Consider the following 23,066-nt stretch of genomic DNA (forward strand, 5'->3'; position numbering starts at 1 on the left):
AAATTCAATAATGTTTCCCCTGAATTCCCATCACTCAATGTGGTAAATAAATATAATCTGATTGGTATTATTGAAATGTGTCATCTATCAAATAAATCTTTTTCATTGACAAAACACGACCTACAAACAAATATTTTGCTTTTTTTTTTTTTTTACAAAAACACCAAAAATGAACTTCCACGAGTCTACAGACACAAAGTCACATCTCCATCGAGTTACCAATCTAAGTCTATGTTTGACCATGTGTACACATGAAGACATGATTATTGGTTATTGACCATCTGACAAATATTCTTGTGCTAAACAACAACTGCAGAGTTCCTGTCTATTTATGTATAGAGGGAATGTCTGCGTGAGGCCGCCGCCTTGTTGGAGCATGGAAGCGTTTCCAGTTGAGTCGGTCCTTAAAATGTTTGAACACATCCTAGGATGTCACAGGAAGTGGTCGTGAATGGGGCGGTGCGTCAGAGCGACGTCTCTAGGCTGTGAAGGGGGCTTCCTGGACAAGGCGGCACCCCCGCAGAGTTGGCGGAACTCAGACCAGCAGCCCTGGAACTGTCCTTCAGCGGCGGCAGGGGGCGCTCCGCTGCGCTGTTGTTTTGGCCCCGTGATGCATGGATGGGAGGTGCGGAGGTGAGCAGTTGCGGGGCCACAATGGAGTTGCGCTTAGTGGGTGCGTCATCCTCGCTCTCCAGCTCATCAATGAGTGGGATCTGAGTCTCTGAGTCGTCGATTCGGAACTCTGGGTGAGTCATGAAGTTGTGGATGGAGCTGCGGGACTTGGGCGTCTCCAAGTTCTCGTATGGGGACACGCTATCCCTGAAGGCATTCACCACGCGGATCTAGAGGGTGGAAGATTTCAAATGTAAAATTGAGTTTTTGTAATGTTAGCACAGAAGTTTACAACAAATGGCAAATACGAAAAATGTAATGATAACCACAGAACAGGAAATGGAACGTAGAGTGGTATATGAAAGTGTCTGGCTGCTCAGTACAATATGGCTAAAGTGAATTAATGTGACTGAAAACCTTTGCCTACACACATGAAAACGTTTTATCAAGTCCTTTACTTCCATTAAAAAAAAAAATCCCAATAGTAAAGTAATCCAAAGTCAATTAATCTGTTCCAGGGTCAACTGTGGCCATCATAAAAGCTTTATTAAGTGTACAAGCAATATTTTAATTCACTTTTGAACAAACTTAACTGTGTGTAAAAATAAATTAATCACTGCATAATACAGGGCGGCACGGCGGTCGAGTGGTTAGCGCGCAGACCTCACAGCTAGGAGACCAGGGTTCAATTCCACCCTCAGCCATCTCTGTGTGGAGTTTGCATGTTCTCCCCGTGCATGCGTGGGTTTTCTCCAAAAACATGCTAGGTTAATTGGTGACTCCTAATTGCTAATCCAATGTGAGTGTGAATGGTTGTTTGTCTATATGTGCCCTGTGATTGGCCAGTGCCAACCCTGTGACCAGTCCAGGGTGTACCCCGCCTCGGTAGAAAATGAATGAATGCATAATGCATAATGCATAATACAATGAAACAAACCAAATCAGTCAAAATGTTGATTTCACGATGAAACAGTTTGAAGCTGGAACAGATTATTTCCACCTGACATTATTTCCTGTGGGAAAACTGTGCTGAATGTGCTGAGCATATAAATAGGTTCCTCTGGAGTCCAAAGAAGATGTGAAAGGCATGGAAGATGAGGAGATACCTGAGTCTGTATGCGTTGGAGGCCGCGACACCACAGCACCTGACCCCTCCTCAGCTCCATCTCAGCGTGGTCAATTTCATCCAGATCCTGCATCTCTTCCAGCTCCTCCTCTGGGATCTCCTCCTGCTTGGTACCATGACCCGCCGTTTTCAGGAACTTCAGCCAGCTGGTGGGGACGCTAGACACCAGCTGATAGAGGTCAAAGGTAAAAAGGTGAGTGAGTCAGACACGGTAGGTGCCAACTTTCAGAGATGATGGGTCTCACCTGTCCCCACAGGAGGCTGCCGAAGCCCAGGAAGACACACCAGAGCCACTGCTCTATGCTCAGACTCACACAGCTGAAGGGCTTGCCTCCAAACTGCACAATGAGCACCTGGAAGGACATCACAACATCACTTATTTTATTCTTGTCAACTTGGCCCAGAGCCCGCTAGGGATACCTGAATAAGGAAGGTCCCAAGCACGATGGCACAGAAGATGGGGTTGTTGAAGACTCCCTCAAAGATGTTCCTCTCGCCGTGAATCTTGCGGGCGTTGAGCTCGTTAAAGAGCTGCATGAGGACGAAGGTGTTGAAGATGATGGTGTAGTGCTCGGACGGTGGGGCATGCAGTGGTGCATCCCTGCCACAGTCGATGTCAAACAGCATCTCACCTGCAAGATGCAACATGAGTGTTCATTATTTTATTACGGGGGAGGGGGGGGTCATTCATCACATTAAAGAACACATTTGATCAATTTTGCAGAGGGGGCATGTGTAGTCCTGCCCTGCACCAGACCCAGCATATGATGTTTTTTATTAAATCGCGGGGGTGCTGGAGCCTATCCCAGATTTCTTCGTGCGAGAGGCGGGGTACACCCTGGACTGGTCGCCAGCCAATCACAGGGCACATATAGACAAACAACCATTCACACTCACATTCATACCTATGGACAATTTGGAGTCACCCATTAACTAATTAACATGTTTTTGGAATGTGGGAGGAAACCGGAGTACCCGGAGAAAACCCACGCATGCACGGGGAGAACATGCAAACTCTACACAGAGATGGCCGAGGATGGAATTGAACTCGGGTCTCCGAGCTGTGAGTCCTACACCATAACCACTCAACCACCTTGCAGCCTGACATGCTTATGTCATTTTTAAAAAATAGTGAGGAGAAGCTAGCGCTGTTAGCATAGCGGGCTTTCCCCAAAGGAAGCAGTCAAAGCATCACGTGAGAAGAAGGTAGGAAAAATATATATTATTATTCATATTATTATATTATTATATACATATTATTCATTCATTCATTTTCTACTGCTTTTTCCTCACGAGGGTCGTGGGGGGTGCTGAAGCCTATCCCAGCTGTCTTTGGGTACACCCCGGACTGGTCGCCAGCCAATCACAGGGCACATATAGACAAACAACCATTCACACTCACATTCATACCTATGGACAATTTGGAGTCACCAATTAACCTAGCATGTTTTTGGAATGTGGGAGGAAACCGGAATACCCGGAGAAAACCCACGTATGCACGGGGAGAACATGCAAACTCCACACAGAGATGGCCGAGGGTGGAATTGAACACAGGTCTCCTAGCTGTGAGGTCTGCGCGCTAACCACTCGACCACCGTGCCGCCCCAATTATGATATCATTTTATAATAATCTTATAAAAACTCCACGGCAGTGATGTTTATGGTGTACATTTACTGACCAACAAACAGTAGCGTGAAGATGACAATCAGCTGATAGACAGCGTGGCCCAGGATGTTCTTCATCATGGTGCGAGAGATGAGCGGCTTGCTGCGTCCGTACGGACTCCTGAACAGGAGCGCTTCAGTGGGCGGCTCAGTGGCGAGCGCCAGGGAGGCGAAGGTGTCCATGATCAGGTTGACCCACAACATCTGCACCGCCTTCAGGGGGGAGTCCTGAGGGGGGACAAAGGGAGACCATTAGCTCAGGGATCGACCGGGAACAAAGAAGAGCATGGAAGGTGCGATCCAGGTGATCCTGACTTGTGTGATGCAGGCGCCTGTGAAAGCCACGATGACGGCGACCACGTTGACGGTGAGCTGGAACTGCAAGAACTTGGAGATGCTGTCGTAGACGTTCCTGCCCCACATGACGGCCTTCACGATGCTGCTGAAGTTGTCGTCTGTCAAGATGATGTCTGACGCCTCCTTGGCCACATCTGTCCCGGCGATGCCCTAAGGAATGAAGACACATGTGTGGCCTTTTAAAATTGAACAGTGTTTGAATTGACACATGGTGTGTTGATGGCGGTTACCATGGCAAAGCCGACATCCGCTTTCTTGAGGGCAGGGCCATCATTGGTACCATCTCCTGTTACTGCGACGACCTGCCGCCGGTCCAACACGGTGCTGTCGATGATGCCTGAGAGGAAACAAATGTCTTTCATTTTCTGTCTTGGCCGCAAGAATGATACATTGAATGGAAACTGATCCCGCATTAGCTCTCCAGAAGTCAATTATAACCAATGGCCCCTGTTAGAAAGCCCATAATTTACATTGCATTGTATGTTCAGCTTAGAGTGCAGTGTTAGTTCTCAGGCAGTATTCAAGATTACATTCTGTTATTTAGTATACAGAAAACGCATTGATATTAATTTCATCAACATTGTGACTGTTAGAAGCCCATCATTTACATTGCATTGTATGTTCGGCTTAGAGTGTCGTTTGTCCTACGGTGTTCAGCGGTCAGTAAACGCACCACAGTGCGGGACGTTTTTTCGGTTGAACAATATATAGATCTCTGAGCCTTATTGCGCCTCATACATCATATCACCAGGTTGATGCTGTGCGTGAATGCATAAAGGTGAGTTTTTTGGCTTATTGTGGGAGCTGTGGAGTAGTTTGGGCACCCTTTTCACAAAGTTAGGCTCCCTTTTCATCGGTGCTAATATCAGTATTTAAGCTAGCTATGACTAACGGTTATTCTAGGGAGTGTCATGTTTGCTTGGTTTCTTTGTTGAATTTCTGTGTGTAGCGGGCATTTAGCTCATCATTATACTTGTGTAATATGAGTTACATTACGTTACTTATCATTTATTGTGTATTTGTCTTTGTATGTATGTCTCATCAGTAGCACATCATAACCTAAATAAAATCACCAAAAGAGGACAACCTTCCGTGTTCTTTCATTTGAACACACCCCCTATACCTTTGACGCTCCAAACTAGTGCATCCTGGGAGACGATCTCACAACCCGAGAAGCCTCTCCGCTACAGCCCCTTTAAATATTTAGTAAAAGTCACTTCTGTGGTTACTTTTGTGACTTTTTCCCATAATATTTTAGTTATCTTACATTTACTATACTTGGTGATTCGCTACAAGGGATCATGTGGTCCTACTGCCTCATAATGATGCATTCAGGGACTTCATTACGTCTACCTTGCAAGTAAAGTATTGAAGTGTGTCTAACCTTTGACCAGAGTGTGTTTGTCCGTTGGAGATGATCTGGCGAGGACTCTCAGTTTGGGCCAGATCTTATCGATACGTTCCTGTTCAATCTACATCAAACAAAGAGACATAAACATTGATTATTCATCCCGTGTGGGTAGGTTTGATTGACGGCTGCCACACTGACCTCCCCCAGCTCGTTGCGAATGCGTCGGTTGAAGTCTTTGCCTTCCAGACACAGGAAATCATCGCCGGGCTGCAGTATGCCACATTTGGTGGCGATGGCCCGCGCTGTGTTGATATTGTCCCCGGTCACCATGCGCACGGTGATGCCTGCACGCTGACACTTCTTGATGGCATCTGGCACCTGAAGGCAGCACAGGATGTCGAACGTTGATTGAGAGCATTTGACACACAAGCTAACCAAGAAAATTGCCATATTCTCGCCAGGATGTAAGAGAAGTCAGCATCATTCATTCATTTTCTACCGCTTTTTCCTCACGAGGGTCGCGGGGGTGCTGGAGCCTATCCCAGCTGTATTCAGCCGAGAGACGGGGTACACCCTGGACTGGTCGCCAGCCAATCACAGGGCACATATAGACAAACAACCATTCACACTCACATTCATACCTATGGACAATTTGGAGTCACCAATTAACCTAGCATGTTTTTGGAATGTGGGAGGAAACCGGAGTACCCGGAGAAAACCCACGCATGCATGAGGAGAACATGCAAACTCCACAAAGAGATGGCCGAGGATGGAATTTAACTCGGGTCTCCGAGCTGTGGGGCCTCGTCCGCCGTTGCATTGTTTACTGAATGTAAAACTAAGTATAATCTATAAAATACGTTTGTTCATATTTTTGGGTGTCGGGATCGGATGAATTGGATTTACATTTTCTGCTATGATTTTTCTGCTATTTCTGTATTCATCAGACATTTTGGAACAAATTAATGACAAAAACCAAGGTACTACTGTATTACATTAAATTCAGCTCTAGAACCTTCCCCTGTCTCGCTTCAATATGCTTCTCACATTTATTATTATCACACATTTGAAATGATAAAATATATATATGTACTCCCCACCAGTGAAAGATAATGGAAGATGATCAGTGAACAAATGGAATCGGCATCATGGTGTAAAAGTTATTGAGTTTCACTTTTACGCCTTACACTGTTGTGTTCAAGGACTGCTGAACAAACCATTATCACTGAAGAATAAAGAGATAAACACGTATAAAATGTGGGCTTTTTCAACAGTAATGCATTTTATCAGTATCATCATATGTATAACTTATTACAGGCCGCACGGTGGTCGAGTGGTTAGCATGTTGCCCACACAGTCAGGAGATCAAAGATCTTGGCTTGGCATCTCTGTGTGGGGTTTGCATGGTCTCCCCGTGCATGTGTGGGTTTCCAAATTGTCCATAGGTATGAATGTGAGTGTGAATGGTTGTTTGTCTATATGTGCCCTGTGATTGGCTGGCGACCAGTCCAGGGTGTACCCCGCCTCTTGCACAAAGTCAGCTGGTTCAGGCTTCATCATATCAGTGACCCTAGTGAGGATAAGCGGCATAGAAAATAGATGGATAACTTATTGCAGACTTAAGGTTAATGACATGTTCTGTGGAAAAAGGCCTATTTTCTAAGAAAAAAATGAAAGCAGTTTTTTTAAACCAAACATTTGCAAATGTGTGGGGACCCACTGTATAAATTTTTATACAGTATCTCTCGTGGGGTAGTCACTAGCATAAAGGACACTGGAAATAGTGTGTTCTCATGTGAAGGAGTCAACATGCTGTACCTCAGGTCGTACAGGATCCTCAATGCCAACCACGGCAATGCAGGTGAGCCCAGCAAGGATGTCGCTCTCATTATCCCAGTCCGGCTCGTCAGAGGCGGTAAAGTCTCTGTAGGCGAGGCAGATGGTCCTGAGGCCCTCGGATGCCATGGGCTCTATCACTGTGTTCATCAGCTTCTCTCTGTCGAGAGGTTTGAAGGCTTTGGCTGCACCATTTTCCATCAGAATCTTGCAACATCTGGAATGACCGGACATGTAAACAAAAGCGGAGTCATGCCAGGGGAATTGGACGTTGCAGTGGTCTTACTTTCTGAGCAGGATCTCAGAGGCGCCCTTGCTGAACATTCTGTAGCTCCCATCGTGGTTCCTCAGCACGGTGCTCATGGATTTCCTCACTGAGTTGAAGGTGTACACCTTAAAGAGCTTCTCCTCTGGGATGTCATTGCGGACGCTCTGGTAGTCCCGCCGTAGGTCCAAGGTGAGTCCCAGTAAGGCACATTCTGTTTTGTTGCCCACCTGGCGAGGCAGACCGCCCTCTTTGTCTGGAGGCTGAAGGGGCGGCGGAAGCAGGTTAGTTTCACCAAGCTTGGGTGTGTTGGTAGGATACATTGTGTAATTAGCAAAACATCATAAACTAAAGAAAGGACAACAATGGAGGACATCTGTGTTCCATTCTGTTCACCCATCAGCACGCTGCACTGTGTTGAGCTGCACCTCTAGTATTTAGCATTTGTTACCCCAGTGGAGGGCACCATAAACTGGTATATTGTAGACCAGGGGTCTCAAACACGCGGCCCGCGGGCCAAATGTGGCCCGCAGGACACTAGTTTGAGGCCCCCGCCTTGATATGAAAGTTTAATTTTAGTGTGGCCCGTGCAAGTTTGATATGGATGCTGTATGGTATCATGTACCCAGAAAAAATTATTACGTTTGATTAATGTTCATGTTAAAGGTTAAATAACTGTTAATAGTTATCCTCCCTATCCGTGTGGAAGTGGTACGTTTTAAAGGAAATAACTTGAAGGCTACCGTTTAGGTCGCTAGCTCTCTAGTTTGCGAGTTAGCATGTGTCTCAAGACCCTGCAGTTGCGCAATATGTTGTAAATAAAAAGAGTATAAATGTGACTATAGTCGTGTTTTGTCATGTCTACAGGGCTCTGATAATGCTTTGTTCATTTTAATCTGAAAAAATAATTTGTCTACCCACCAACTATATGTGGTTTCTTAAGTTGCTGTTTTATTATTATCATATTTATTTATTACTGATTGATTTTCTTTATTCTTGATCTTGAAAAATAAAAATTAAGATATTTGAGAACAGTGGAATGTTTTATCAGCGCTTTTCTTGTAGAAAATCGGAACCAAAGCAAAGTTTATTCATTTTTCTGTTTTTAATAAATGCGTTTTTTTTTGTTTTTTTTTTTTGAAAACCTGATGCGGCCCAGCCTCGCCCAGACCCTAGCTCCAGTGGCCCCCAGGTAAATTGAATTTGAGACCCCTGTTGTAGACAAACAAAACATTGCAATGCTATAACAAACTGAACCAAACACCCAGTTTCCAACAAGGGGTAGGCTTGGGTATTGTTTTGGAATTGAACCCTGGTTTCCTAGCTGTGAGGTCTGCGCACTAACCACTCGACCGCCGTGCCGCCCGGGAATCCTTATAAAAGGTAAAAAATATTGATACTAAATACTGAACTGAACCATCGGGTACTGCTTTGTGGAAACAGGGTGGAACACATTGATGGGTACGAGAGAAGCAAACGACTTCAGTCCACAATGATTTTGTTTAATCAGTGTTGGACTTCAGGAGGTGACGATCAGACAGAATCTCTCTGAGCCTCTGTGGCATCTTTCCAACATCAACTTAGCCCTAAAAACACCCACAGTGTCCTGAATGGATGGCTATTTTTATATCTCACCATAATCTTGGTGGTGTAGGCGCAGTTGACCCCAATCCCCAGAACCAACAGGTCCAGAACCTTGGCGGGGATGAGACCGGGCTCTGGCACCTTTTTATGGTAACAGCCATTGATGTAGGCCTGCACCACCGTCATGCGGTTCATAGTGAGCGTGCCTGTCTTGTCCGAGCAGATGGCAGTGGCATTGCCCATGGTCTCGCAGGCGTCCAGGTGGCGGACCAGGTTGTTGTCCTTCATCATTTTCTAAAACAGAAGAAGAAAGTGTCAGTCTCAAAATAGGGCATGGGGGTTCCATGAGGTTATAGTGGACACAAGAGGGGTGGGCACACCTTGACAGAGTAGGCCAGGGAGATGGTGACGGCCAGAGGCAAACCCTCGGGCACGGCCACCACAAGCACCGTCACGCCAATGATGAAGAACTTGACCAGGAACTGGACATAGATGGGCACACACTCGCTGGTCCAGAGAACACCCTGAATCCAGAAGGTATCAATCAGGAAGCGGGTGATGAGGATGAGGACTGTGAGCGCCGACATGAAGAGACCTGGCGGTGGAGGACACAGCAGACTTGAGGACCACTCCTTGATGTGTGAGGAAGTATCTCAAGAGTGAGACATCTTACGATATTGACATATCATATCATTTCTGTGAATGGTCAGAACTGAACTATTTCTAAAGATCAACTTTAAGGTCTTTGAGACGTCAGTTTGTACCTGCTTTGCCGATCTGCACGGCCAACTTGGTGAGCTTCCCCTGGAGGACCGACTTCTCCTTCTTTCTGAGGTTGCTTTTCTTCTTCTCATGTTCTACGTCCTTGTTGAGGGGCTGTAGCTCCACGGTGGCTCCATCTTTGAATACGTCAACTATCGGATGAAATGTTTTATATCATTCACCTATCATTCAGCATTGCATTGCACATAGGTGTTACGCCAGTGCAGCTGACACCAGAACTTCATTAGGTACAAACTCCAATACAAAGATAATAATGCAGATTTTCATATGAAGGTATCAATGTATTTATTATTGTGATTTTACTGCATCATACAGAGCATACAGCCGTGTGTAGTATTTTGCTTACTGGGGGGTCAATACATTACAAACAGCTGTCAGTGCAGATTTACAATGGATCTCATTAGATTGTGTACCTAATGAAGTGGGCAAGGCATGCTAACAGAATGTGACAGGACAAGCTGTTATGTGTGTGTGTGTGCGTGTGCGTGCGTGTTTGTGCGTGTGTCCACTTCCACGACACTTCAAAGTGTGTGTGAGTCGCAGCAGAATGCAAACAATCAAGCATCAAATTAACCGAGCAATCCTTTGCTTCCCGTGGTAAATGACAATGAACAGGTCAAACCACCAACTGACTGTGGACACTGTGTATGCATGTATGTGTGTGTGTGTGTGTGTGTGTGTTTGTGTGTGCGCGCACACTGATCCCAGCTCAGTAACGAGGTTATTAGTGGACATGAAGGCAGAAGCAGCAGGGAGGAAAAGAAAGAAGCTGGCGAGCTTAAGAAGGTTAATCTGCTTGCTTCTAATCAGCATCAACAGAGTCAGGAGCACCTTCTGCTGCTGCTCCGCCCAGAGAGGAGGGGGTCTGGTGGGGTGAGTGGTGCCATGTGAGGACCACAAGCACAATGGAGGTCTCTGTAGACACCTGGATTGAATTCTTAGCATTCACTTGAGTGGTTAATTCATAGTGCTTGATTTGTAGCTTCATTGACTGATTTTTTTTATTTGTTGGTTTGTTGGTTGATCAACGTATTGATTGATTTTATGGTTTGTTTAGTTGACTGTGTGATTTATTTATCAGATAAGTGCCACTACTACTACTACTACTACTACTACTATCCATTGGCTGATTTATTATATGTATTCTTTGACTGGCTGGTCAATTAATAGAATCATTTTTGCATCCGTTGGCTGACTGAATGGACAGGCAGTTGTTTGATGAATTGATCAATCACTTCATCAGTTGATTGATTGGTTGATTGGTTGATTGGCTGTTTCAAGCGATCAATCGGGTGATTGATTTTTGATTGATTGAATGCTGGATGGACGGGTGGTTCATTAGGTGGTTCAATAAGTCAATCATTTGACTTATTGATTTGTTGGTCTGTGACTGGATCAGTTAGGTGATCAGTTATGTACTGGTTAACTGGTGATTGACTGAACGTCAGGATAGATCATGAAAAAACTATTGGTTGGTTCATTAGTTGGTTCAACCAGTTGATCAATGGATTTATTTGTTGGTTACAGATTAATTAGTTAGTCAATTATTGGATTTGTTGACAAACTGATGGAACCATCGATGAAAGAATGGTTGGATATTTGCACAGCTGATCAACTGATGTTTTTTTTTGTTGGTTCTTCAATTGCTCGATTGATTGATAAATTTTAGGTTGTCTGAATGATTACTGTGCTGATTGATTGATTGATTACACAAAAGAGATTCAGTCTCAGTCTCTGCTTGTACAAAGTAGCAGTTAATGCGACAGAAGCAGTTGAAACCAGTCAGAAGCAGTTATGACCTATGACCGGAAGCAATTTGAACCAGTTAGAACCAGTTAGTAGCAGTGAAAACCGGTTAGTGGCAGTTGAAGCCGGATACAAGCAGTTGGAAGCAGTTACAAACAGATAAACCGGTTAAAAGCAGTTAGAGCCAGATAGAAGCGGTTAGAAGCATATGCAGTAATGTTGCCTTTCTTGCCTTTTTCCTCCTTTTTAGCTGTAAAAGAGGAACAACCTGTAACTCATTTTGTCACAAGCTTAATTTTAACCAACCACAATATTAGGCATGCCTCAACACAATGGGATCAACATGTCGCTGCCACCGACAAACAGACCTACCTATCTTGTCCTTCTTCTCCCTCTTCTTGCGCTCTTCTTTCCTCTTGCTCGTCTTCTTCTTCTCTTTTTCAACCTTGTCGTCATCGCCACATTCGCCGTCCTCTCCAGCGCCCAGCAGGGCAAAGATGATACCCGTCTGTGAGTTGACGCCCACCGCCGTCACCACCATCTTGCCTGAGCCCTCCATTACGTGGGTGCCTGGCACGGAAAAAAATATTTTGTTTGTTAGTCCTTGTGTTTGTTAGCTAGCAGACTACTTCCTGGTTTATGAACAGATGTGTGGGCCTTTGTGATTGTGGGGGGTGGATGTTTTCATTGATGCCATCAAATTGAAATTAAACTCCCAAGCTTGCACCTTTATCCAGATCCTCACTATAATGTCATCTTCCATCGTGTCTTTCTTTGCCCACAGCATTGTTTCTAGCGCCATCCTTTTGGTATGTAGCAAAAATGATTATAATTCTGATCCCCTTCACAATTTTGCCAGTGTAAAACAAACAAAATGTGTCTTAACAATGTAATGCAAAGGGAGCAAAGTGAAGTACCTGAGAGCAGCATCGGATCTTTGTCCAGACTCTTCTTGACATGATCCGACTCTCCGGTCAGTGAGCTTTCGTCGATCTTCAGGTCGTTGCCTTGGATAAGGATGCCGTCGGCAGGGAGGAGGTCACCTGGAAGCATGAGCACGAGAAGAAATTATTTCAGCAGAATGGAGCAGCCAGAGAAACAATAAAATGAGCTCTTCTTCATTGGTTCCAATAACATTGAGAAGAATGAGAAGATTAATTGCATGAAAACCGTCCTGCGCAACTGGTCTGACTCCTCAACTCACCATATTTGACCTGCGCGATGTCGCCGACGACGATCTCTGACACTTTGATTTGCGCCACCTGACCTCCTCTCATCACGGTGAACTTCTGCTCCTGCTCAATGCGACTCTGGAGGCCACGGAACTGCTTCTCCTTGCTCCAGTCATTGAAGGCCGTCACCAGGACCACACAGACCACTGACAGTAAGATGGCGGCGCCCTCGATCCAGCCGGTCTCCGCCTCGTCCTCATCACTCATGCTGCCCGCCGCCTTGCCGCAACCTGAGCACATATTACAACTCATTTTATGTCATTTATTTCTACTTTACTGGGCTACATAACTGTCTTGTTGACAGGAAAAGCAGTTTATTATTAATATATAATGTATATTATATTGTATATAATATATATTAATATATAAGATATGCCTTTATTCGTCCCTCAGTGGGGAAATTTGTAATAATAATATAGTATATTAATATATAATAAATATACCCCTTTAAAACAAACTACCCATAATATTTAATCACCATTACAGCTTATTCCAGCTTATATATCAGGGATTTCTGCTCCAGATTCTGCCGATTTATCCATGAGTGAAATCCGCCGATACTGATACCAATCATATGGATTAATTATACATGTTTTTAAATTTTATTTACAATCAGGTGATATAATTAAGAATATAATCCCAAAAATAGTTAATTATAACTAAAATAAATAATGATTTACTAAAAAGGGGGACCAAGTAATTTTTTTCATGGACCCCACAAGTCCTGGCTCCACCATTGCTATTGGCTATATGGTATGAAAAACAAACCATAAAATCACCTTAATTTAGGCAAAAACACATTTAAAGGAGACCTATTAGGTTAATTTTTCGGCCCTTTGAGTTGTGGACTCCTAAAGAGCAGCTGCACACGATAACCAGCACAAAAAGCATTCTGGTTCTTCCAGAATCTGCACCTATTCAGCTGTATTTTGTTGGATTTCCTGGTTAACCCGAAAAAAGTCAGTTTTAATTTATTCCACCCACGGCCCACCTCCCCTCGCTGTGGTTGGCCACATTTGCGAGTACTTAAAAGGAGTTCCAGTTTGTGCTGCTAGCTGCAAAGGTATAGGAGTTGATCATAAACAGCGATTTATCTTTTTTAAAATGTCAGCTTTTAACACACAGCCATATGTGTTGGATCCCGAATCCAATCCGGAAGTAGAGACTGGACAAGAAAAGAGGTTACTCAAGACGTCTCTTAATGGTAAGTAGCTTTAGCATTTGGTTTTATAAAGCATCGGTAATGTCTGACGTGGCCGCTAATTATGGTGAGAAACGGCTATTAGCAACCCTGCTCCCTGTATGCAAGTGCTTTTGCTCCATGACTTACACAAAATAAACACAGTTCGGACACTGATAAACTGTTACTTTCTGCTTGCTCAGTCCACATGACCAAGTAACTTTGGAAAGGCTTCGGCAAGTCCAGTTCATACTGGACCATGTTCACAAAACAGTCTCGTGTGAAATGCCGCTGACGGATTCAAATCCATTTCTTTTGCTGGTAGGGAATCAGGAACTCCAACCACTTGTGCCTGATGGTGGCGTCGTTAGGAATTGTAAACAAATGTGGTTTTGTTAGCAAGTAAACAGAGGAGGAGGAGGGCAGAGAGCTTATCAATCAGCCACGCCCATATAAGGAAGTTTTACCACTTCTTTTGAAACCAAGGGTTTGGAGCATCCCAAACTTCTTTCAGGTTCTTCCAAATGCGCAAACTTCATTATCTGAAATGTTGGCATTGTTTAACACGAGAATACAACATTCTAACAGAAAAATGGAAAAAGATTACTTTTTCAAGAGGCTCTATGGAGTTCCTGAGTTCCTGAACTCTATGGAGTTCCTGGTAGAGCCCTAGCAGGACTTCCAGGTAGCACGTTGGTAGGCTCCAAGTGAATTTGCATTCAGTGAATCTGATGTCTTCCACCGCTGACAAAGGCTGCTGTTCAGGTCTAATGAATCCCGTTATTTTTCGACTGTCACGCACATACGGGTGAGTGTTGTGCAGTATTTTGGCCTTGTTAGCTGCTGTTTGACTGATGATCAAACTGTTAGCCCTGAGAACTCACTATACTCCGCCAAGTGTTTGTTCTTCAAATGCCGTATTAAGTTATAGCATATTTTTCATGGCACGTCTTAGCAGGTCAGTCCCACACGTCATACATGTTTGTTTTCGTTTTGGCACACCTATGCAGTGCAGAGATTGGCTTTTATATGAAGGCATCTATCACCATATGCCAATTACATGCTTTTTCACGGAAATTTCAATACTGATCAGTGGTCAAACGATCGAAGCATCCCTAGTCACAAGTATTGATGGATATTATCTAACAAGATTAAGATCAATTCTGTCTTTACAAAGACAATAATGCACACTTTTGAGAGGTATTCATTCATTCATTTTACATTAGAGTGGAGAGTAAAAATGTAAAGAAATGAAATACATTTTAACTTTGATTCAATTCAGTTCCATTTTAATTTGATAACCTCTGAACTCAGCACAGTATAAGAATGTACTAGCAGACACTGTAAGCATGTTTCTTCACTTCTTGTTTTACCACATTAGCACATTTAATTGAAAATGTATGTCGTGTTTAGGACAAGTGGTTAGCTTGTCGGCCTCACAGCTAGGAGACCCGAGTTTGATTCCACCCTCGGCCATCTCTGTGTGGCGTTTTCATGTTTTCCCCGTACGACAGTAATTGTAGGTGTCAAGGGTACGAAATCAGACTTCCTAACCTCATGAAACATGCTTTTCGTGTCTATTTCTACATTATTTTGCTGTGCTGAGTTGCAGTTATTTGCTACACATCAAACTCACTCTGTCTGTCGGCATCCGGCGGTCTGTAGAAAGAAAGGCCAAGTGAAATGATGGCAGCCACTTCCAGGATTATGAGTGTCACATCCTGCAGGGCTTCCCACACTAACTGCACAAAGGTTTTTGGCTTTTTGGGAGGGATGACATTCGGTCCAAACACCTCCTTCCTTCTGTCGATGTCCTCTGAGTTTCCATCTAAACCTGCAACACATTTAACAATGTGATTATTGTAGTGCTGGTACTGTATATTGCAGTATTATAATGTATATTCAAAGTATTATTGATACAGATCTTGTATGAGATGTCATTACACCACCCAGAAGGAAGTCAAGGTGGTCTGATGGATTTTTCAAGCTACTGCTGACATTTTAGCGCTCTGTGGCATCGCTGGAAGTGTTTACTGAGCGCAAGCAAGTCTCACATACACACACACACACACACACACACACAATGAATTAATGATGAGGGTGGGGAAATGTCATGGGACACATGTTAGCTATAAGACATCCATTCTGATTAGATAACTCCATAGCCTCCACATCTGGGACACGAAAAGTAGTGGCAAGAACATCAATGTACATTGTCGTACTATACTGTCACAAATAAACAGCCTATTTCTGTCATTCATTTTTCCAGGTATGTATTTTTATTAGGCATGTTTTGATCAGAGTTTTATTATTAACTGAAAACTAGGATTGTCAATCGATTGAAATATTTGCTTAAAATAATCGTATTGTGATTAATCGCATTTGACCACAGTTAACTCAGAATTAATCACATTTAATCGCAGACAGAAAAACTTTTTTTAAATTTATAACAAGTAGGGGAACTCTCTTTGTGGTAAACGATTCATTGCGCAACTACAACAATAACTACATCAAATTTCTGAAATATGAGCCATTATTTATAAAAGTAACAATCAGACAATCAGCAAGCATATATTCGTATTCCTATTTTCTTAATATTTTCTTACTATGATTAGCATATTAGCTCTTAAACTCGCCCATGAAGGTTTAGCAAAACAAAATGTGACCGAGTGAGACCTCTCACACTGAAACATTTTATTTTATTACAGTGTCAGGTCAAAGTGTGAGTAGAACAGCCTACTTAGGAACATCCAGAAATGATTATTATTAAATATTTGCCACAATGCACATTTCCTTCGTAAAACGAACAAATCAAAATACCCAAAACACAAGGCAATAGTCATAAAACAGTTAAAACAATTTGTGGTACACAACCTCTCTGAAAAACAAAGTCCACCAAGCAGGATGGTGGCTCTGTATTTATGTATTTAGTACTTTAGGTTTGATGTTGTTCCTGCCATAGTTTTACACAATACATCATAAATAAGATTAATCAGATCGCTATAATTCTATACATATGCTTTACTGACATGTTGAAAATGTCAGTTCGATGCTAATGCTAGTACAGCACTCAACTTCAGCTTCGGTCATCAAATGGACAGTCAATAGCAGCTGTAACTCCAATGCAATCTGGTGCCAAGGTATTGCTGTATATGACAATAAAAACAATACCTGCACTGCTTCAGCCTCTGGCAGGCCATGTAAACACAGCAACAGTAGATACAAAAAACTTTGGTCTTGCCATCTGCCAGGGCTTTGAGTCTAACTTTACCAATCAAAATACTCTTTTCTTTCTCCATTTCTGCTCAATGTTTATTCCAGCTTGTGGCTACAGAGTTAGGATACTTCAATCAAACTACGGTGTGAGCCGAGGGTCAAACAGGAGGAGCGCATGTTAATGGTGTGTTAAAAAAATTACAGCGTCATTAACGCGTTAACTTTGACAGCCCTACTGAAAACCTGAATGAAATGCAGGTTTGCCCGCCACATCCGCTGCCTTCTGAACCGCAAATGCAGCCCAGACCTTCTTCTGTGCCCTTGGCATCCCAGAGAGGAGACAAAATATGCAAGCACTCGTCCATCAGTTGGCATCAGTAAATCAGTGTTCACAACGCGTGTGACAAACGCAAGCGCTCACTCGTCACGGTCCACTCACTGGACAGCCGACTTGGGAAAGTGCAGAGACTGACATGTACCCACCACCGGACAGTTCATACTGCACTAAAAGTACTATATGATGTCCACATGCTCACAAATCCGCACTGAGGCGGTACTCATCCCCAAATTTTTTGCACGCTCGTAAGTACAGTGGGTTGGGACCAGGACTTTAACCGCTGCCCGATGGATAATCACATCACAAGCCTTAAACGCACTGCACATTCCCAAGTGCTCGCCCCCAAATGCCGCACTAACTTATATCACTCTCACAAAGACAGGAAGTCCCACACATGGCTGACATGCTTGTTCTGAATGTAGCACTCTGTCTGGAGTGAATGCTGCATTCAAATGCATTATATAAACTATGGTAATGGTAATGGTTTTATTTCATTTGAACATGCATCAGATTACAATTGAGTGCATCCCATAATCAGTTCACAGTTCCACATGTCCAAAAGGAGTAGGAAGAAGCAAAGCTTATTAAATCCTACCCCTCCATCTGGTACTTTTACAATCAGTAACTGTTACATTTGTTCACTTCCTGCTTTCCATAATACAGTTTAAGTTTTTTTTTTTTTAAATAATGCACCTCGTACCGAAGTACAAGGTGATATGACCATACAATGACATAATGGGTACCATAGTAAGTGTCAATATAGTGATATATATAGCACATCATGACTGGTTCAAGACTCTTCATCCTTGTATTTAGCAAACATCAACTGGTATTGTTTCTTGAATTGGCTCATCGTTGTGCATTGTTTGAGGTCCTTACTCAATCCATTCCATAGTTTGATTCCACATACTGAAATGCTATGGCTTTTTAACGTAGTCCTAGCATGTAAGTGTTTCAAATTTAGTTCTTCCCTGAAATCATATTTCTCCTCTCTTGTAGAGAAGTATTGGATGACATTTTTAGGTAATTGGTTATTTTTAGCCTTATGCATTATTTTAGCTGTTTTTATTTAGCTGTTTTATTTAGCTGTTTTTACTATAGTTTCCTTCTGAAGGTGAGCAAGCAGTGCAGGACCAACAGAGGCTTGCGGTGTCAGTTGACTTTGACCATGGCAGTCTGCTACAGTCCCTCAGGCAGGACGAGAGTCCAGACTGAGTCAGGGACTGGTTTACTAATGAGGTACATGTCAGAGGGAGAAACCTGCAAGTCATTTGTGGAAATGCCAGAAAAACACTATGTAGACAAACCTTGCTTTGTGCACTAGGAACAGAAAAGGGACATCTCCCAAATGTTCCCACAAAGTTAAAAGCATACAACTGTCCAACATGATGATGAAGACCAATGAAGACCTTTGAAACTCATTTCTTATTTACCTTCAACAGGGGAGGTTCTGAGTCTGGCACAAAGTCCGTTCACATCTTCATAGCACTCCTGGATCCTGGTCTGGGCCTCAGCTCCTCGCAGCTCCATGAGTGAGCGCAGCTCCTTCAGCGAGCAGCTGAACTCTGTGTCCAGGTAGGCTTCGCTGCGGCCATGTTTGGAGCCGCGGATAGAGCTGTTGGCCATGTCTGCTTCCGTGCGGGACTTGGGCCTTGTTGAAAGAACACAGACTCAGTGGTTGCCCTGGTGTGTGGGTCCGGTCTGGCATGGACTCTGTGACTGTGGAGAGAATGTAGGTGTCGTAAGTGGACTCACATTCAAAGCAGTAAACTTTAGACCAGGGGTCAGCAACCCACGGCTCCAGAGCCGCATGAGGCTCTTAAGCCTCTTTGTTGTGGCTCCCTTTGCAATGCTCAAGTTTTTTTTTAACACCCGAATGGGGAAAATAAGCATATTTGTCATGATTTTTTTGCTTTTTCTCCTCTGAACTACTTTGATACCTCCAAATCTGGCAGTCAATCAAAATCTTTGGAGACTCGCAATTTGCTTCACATTTCTTCCGAGGTTTAACCAAGATGATACTATCATTACCCTATGAGTTGGCATCCATCACAAATGAACACTTCACTTCTATTTATTGGATTCGGCTGTTAAAACTTGTTAAAATAAATCAAAAAATTCAAACTTTCGAAGGTTTCTAAGATATTTTTATCTACATAGATTTATATTTACATAGATTGTTTTTAAATCATGTTTTGTGGCTCCAGTCTATTTTTCTTTAGTGAGCGAGTGGTAAACTGGCTCTTTTGATTGTAAAAGTTGCCGACCCCTGCTTTAGACTCACCAAACGCTAACTTAATTGGGAAAAAAGTTTTTAATTTTTTTACCGCCAACACTGCTTCACTTCTTTTTACACTTGTATGACACTTAAACATGTGGAAGTATGACTTCACGTATTGGCTGTACATGTAATGGCCACAGTTTGACCCTATAACAGACTATTTCAAATTATTTATGGGACAATTTGAAAATCTGAACAAATGAAAGAGCAATGACCCTCTTTGAAAATCTTTTGTTGGACTTTAAAGGGGACATATTATGCTCATTTTTGGAGCTTTGTATTGAGTTAGGGACTCCTATAGAGCAGCTACACACAATAACCTGCACAGAAAACATGCTTGTGTTTATTATCTTTATCCCAGTAGTTATGCGTCAGCATGTAATATAATGTAACTAACACACTTGAAGAACCTGTGAAGGCCCTCAAAGAAGTGTTTATTAAAAGCGCGATAAGATCACAATGAACATTGAAAATGCCTAAAATCGGCGGTCTACATACAGACAAAGTCAAGTGTCTGCAGTTAATTTGCTTATTCAGCATTTACGATATTGATAATTTTTATTTTATTCTGCACTGAATTTGTTTTTTTGCATTAACGATATTGACAATTTTTATTTTATTCGGCACTGAATTTGTTTTTGTTTGTTTTTTTAGCTGTAAGGTATCCTCAGCAATACATCCTGCCATCCATTTTCTGTACCGCTTATACATTCCTGAAATATTTCACTCTGTGTGTAGTGATTCTACAGAAAATGTGCTATGCTTTGGTATAAACTTTTTATTTTATATTGTTATTCTATGTACTGTTTTGTATGTGTTTTTAATTGTAACTTGCCACATTTTATGGCTTTTCCCTTTCTAAATAAATACTAATAAAATATAATAGTTTGATTTTTGGAATTTAACAAACTGACATGAATTACCTTTTCAAAGATATTTGAATATATTGAGATGCACCTCATTACTGCTAATAATTGTATTTTATTTTCACAGTATGCCAAGGGCTACTAAAAAAAACAAGTTCCTGGCCGAAACTGGCTCCCAGGCGGCACTTTGGACACCTCTGGTTTAACACATCCATTTGACGTCATTATTGGACATTTAGGAGCACCAAAGCGGTCGTCTTATGGAAGCCTTCAAGTGTGTTCCTGGCAGGCAGTGTGACCTCTGTGCCTTACGCCATAATCTGTGTCAATCAGTCAGCCCAGCCTTAATCTGAGCGAGGGAGAAGTGGACGGGTCGAAAAGGAGGAAGGAGGAAGGTAAACGGACTGAGCAGAAGTCACGACACACACACACCGGGAAGCTTTGATAACAAACACTATGCTGACTCCAACTGCACCATAAACATCAATATACTTCTTATAATACACATTAACAAAGCATGGGTTAACTAGTAACCTTCCTGTTTATAAAAATAAATGACCTTCATAGACAGTTTATATAGGTAGTATTGCCAATAATGTCCACACTGCATCAGATACAAAAATACTGAGATACATGAAGTATACACCCAAAGAGGACACAAGTGCCTGAATAAACATAGCAACACTAACTTGTTGACATCCACAAGCCTCCACAGATAGAATGCAGTGACTAATCAATAACTAATAATAATAAGAATTCACTGCAGCAGTAATGATGACAAGATACTTACACAAACTTCCCCCATGGCCTCCAGTGAGCAGCAGCAGGTATTAGCGGCGGTCTGATTGCTCTGTGCAGCGTAACACACACGCCTCCTAAAACTGCCCATAACCTAGCCACCACTCCTCAGCTGCCACTTTACACACACACACACACACACAAAAACAAAGACACACAGTGGAGTCCTTAAAGCAGCCCGTTGGTCAGAAACACAGTTTGACCTTCAGCGAGCTTGCAGGCTGCTCTCCATGGAAGGAAAAAACAGGAGCTGGCTAAATGATTATCTGAGGAAAGCCTCGCTTAATCTAATTAGACTATCTGTGGCCTCAGTGAACGCCACACAGCACACACTGCCACGATGCAGGCTCCGCCCCCTGGGAGCTCTGCCCACATGCATACGCAACATCTCCTTGGGGAGCGGGGCTACATGGTCCTCGTCTACAAAGACCAGTGTTGCATGCATCAGGAATGGGTAGTCCTCGTCTGACAGATTGAGGGACACAAGGACCTGGGATACATGGTCCTGGTTTACTTGGTCTCGGGCTACATGCACCACTGATACGTAGACCTCACCTGCAAAGAGCAGGCCTACATGCATCAGGCATACATGGACTATATATAGTCCTATGTATACATAGTCCTACTGTATTAATGGATCCAGTGCTGCAAGAATCAGGTCTACAGGGATACAGATGTTGGGGTTAAATGGCCCAGAACTACAGGGATCGGGTCTAGAAGGACCAGGCAACGTACATCAGGGCTACATTGACCAGGGCTACATTGATCGGGGATACATGGACTATATATAGTCCTATGTATATATAGTCCAACTGTATTAATGGATCCAGTGCTGCAAGAATCAGGTCTACAGCGATACAGATGTTGGGGTTAAATGGCCCAGAACTACAGGGATCGGGTCTAGAAGGACCAGGCAACGTACATCAGGGCTACATTGACCAGGGCTAATGGATCGGGGATACATGAATCAGCGCAAAGGACCAAGTCAAGATGGACCAGGTCGACATGGATAAAGAAGACAGAGGTATTGATGGACCAATGCAGGACTACTTGCATCAGCGCTATAGAACCAGGTCTTCATGGATCAGGCCCACATTGGACCAGGGATACATGGATTAGTACCACACAGGAGCAGGTCTGGGTGGGCCAAAGCAACAGGAATAAAGCCTACAGGAACCAGAGACACATGGATATGTAGTTTACAAAAGTCACAGTATGACCTTTGCTCGTAGCTTTGTGACCCTTGTCCCTGAAAAGCAATGGCTGAAAGCGTCCATCGGTAGACTTGCTGACCAGGGATCAGATCACCTTTCTGCAGCGTTGTGTCGCCATCTCGTGGTTGCTTTCATCGTTTCACCTTGATAGGTGATCAAGGTCCTCAACATGGTCTGGAAAATGGACTGAAATTCGCCGCCCGTATTTTGCATTAGGAGACGAGTTTGGACAGGGGCTCGGTTCTCTCCTTCGAGTCACAGATTGGATTGCCATATTTCCATATGTAGCCATTTATTAGCAATAAAGAGCCTGTTGATAAACAACCTCTTCGTGACTTTAATAGCGTCTTTGCAGACAATATATATATTACTTCGTTCGATAATAATAATAGTAGTAGAAATAGTAGTAGTAGTAGTATTAGTGCTACTTAAATTAGTGCTACTTAAATCGTGGGTATACTAACCCCGCATACATTTAAAGTGGTAATTGTTGGAATTGAGTTGTAATTGTTCCCGTGTTTAGACAATTCTGGAACTATCTATACTTTAGGTTTACTTTGACGTCATCCCTAAATAAACTTTGAAGCCGAAAACGATGGAAAACAAGCGAAAACCGT

At 43.1% G+C, this 23,066-nt stretch overlaps 1 protein-coding gene across 2 annotated transcripts; it reads right to left on the reverse strand.

Moving 5' to 3' along the window:
* Window positions 1-134: 134 nt before the first annotated feature.
* Window positions 135-23,059, reverse strand: LOC131130838 (plasma membrane calcium-transporting ATPase 1-like). Of its 2 annotated transcripts, none has more exons than XM_058074889.1 (20): window positions 22,544-23,059; window positions 18,724-19,009; window positions 15,374-15,571; window positions 12,530-12,787; window positions 12,243-12,368; window positions 11,698-11,895; window positions 9,561-9,710; window positions 9,177-9,391; window positions 8,848-9,090; window positions 7,234-7,475; window positions 6,930-7,164; window positions 5,310-5,489; window positions 5,145-5,232; window positions 3,991-4,097; window positions 3,719-3,910; window positions 3,418-3,631; window positions 2,159-2,370; window positions 1,984-2,091; window positions 1,719-1,907; window positions 135-842 (listed from the first exon to the last, which is right to left on the reverse strand). In XM_058074889.1, the coding sequence occupies exons 2-20, from the start codon at window positions 18,914-18,916 to the stop codon at window positions 465-467; spliced, it is 3,726 nt and encodes a 1,241-aa protein (XP_057930872.1). In that variant the 5' UTR covers window positions 18,917-19,009; window positions 22,544-23,059; the 3' UTR covers window positions 135-464. The 2 variants fall into 2 exon arrangements, with proteins under 2 accessions (XP_057930872.1, XP_057930871.1); XM_058074888.1 differs by lacking the exon at window positions 22,544-23,059 and adding an exon at window positions 21,228-21,536.
* Window positions 23,060-23,066: the final 7 nt, after the last annotated feature.

The sequence above is a fragment of the Doryrhamphus excisus genome, chromosome 6 (genome assembly GCF_030265055.1).
Source record: "Doryrhamphus excisus isolate RoL2022-K1 chromosome 6, RoL_Dexc_1.0, whole genome shotgun sequence".
NCBI lineage: Eukaryota > Metazoa > Chordata > Actinopteri > Syngnathiformes > Syngnathidae > Doryrhamphus > Doryrhamphus excisus.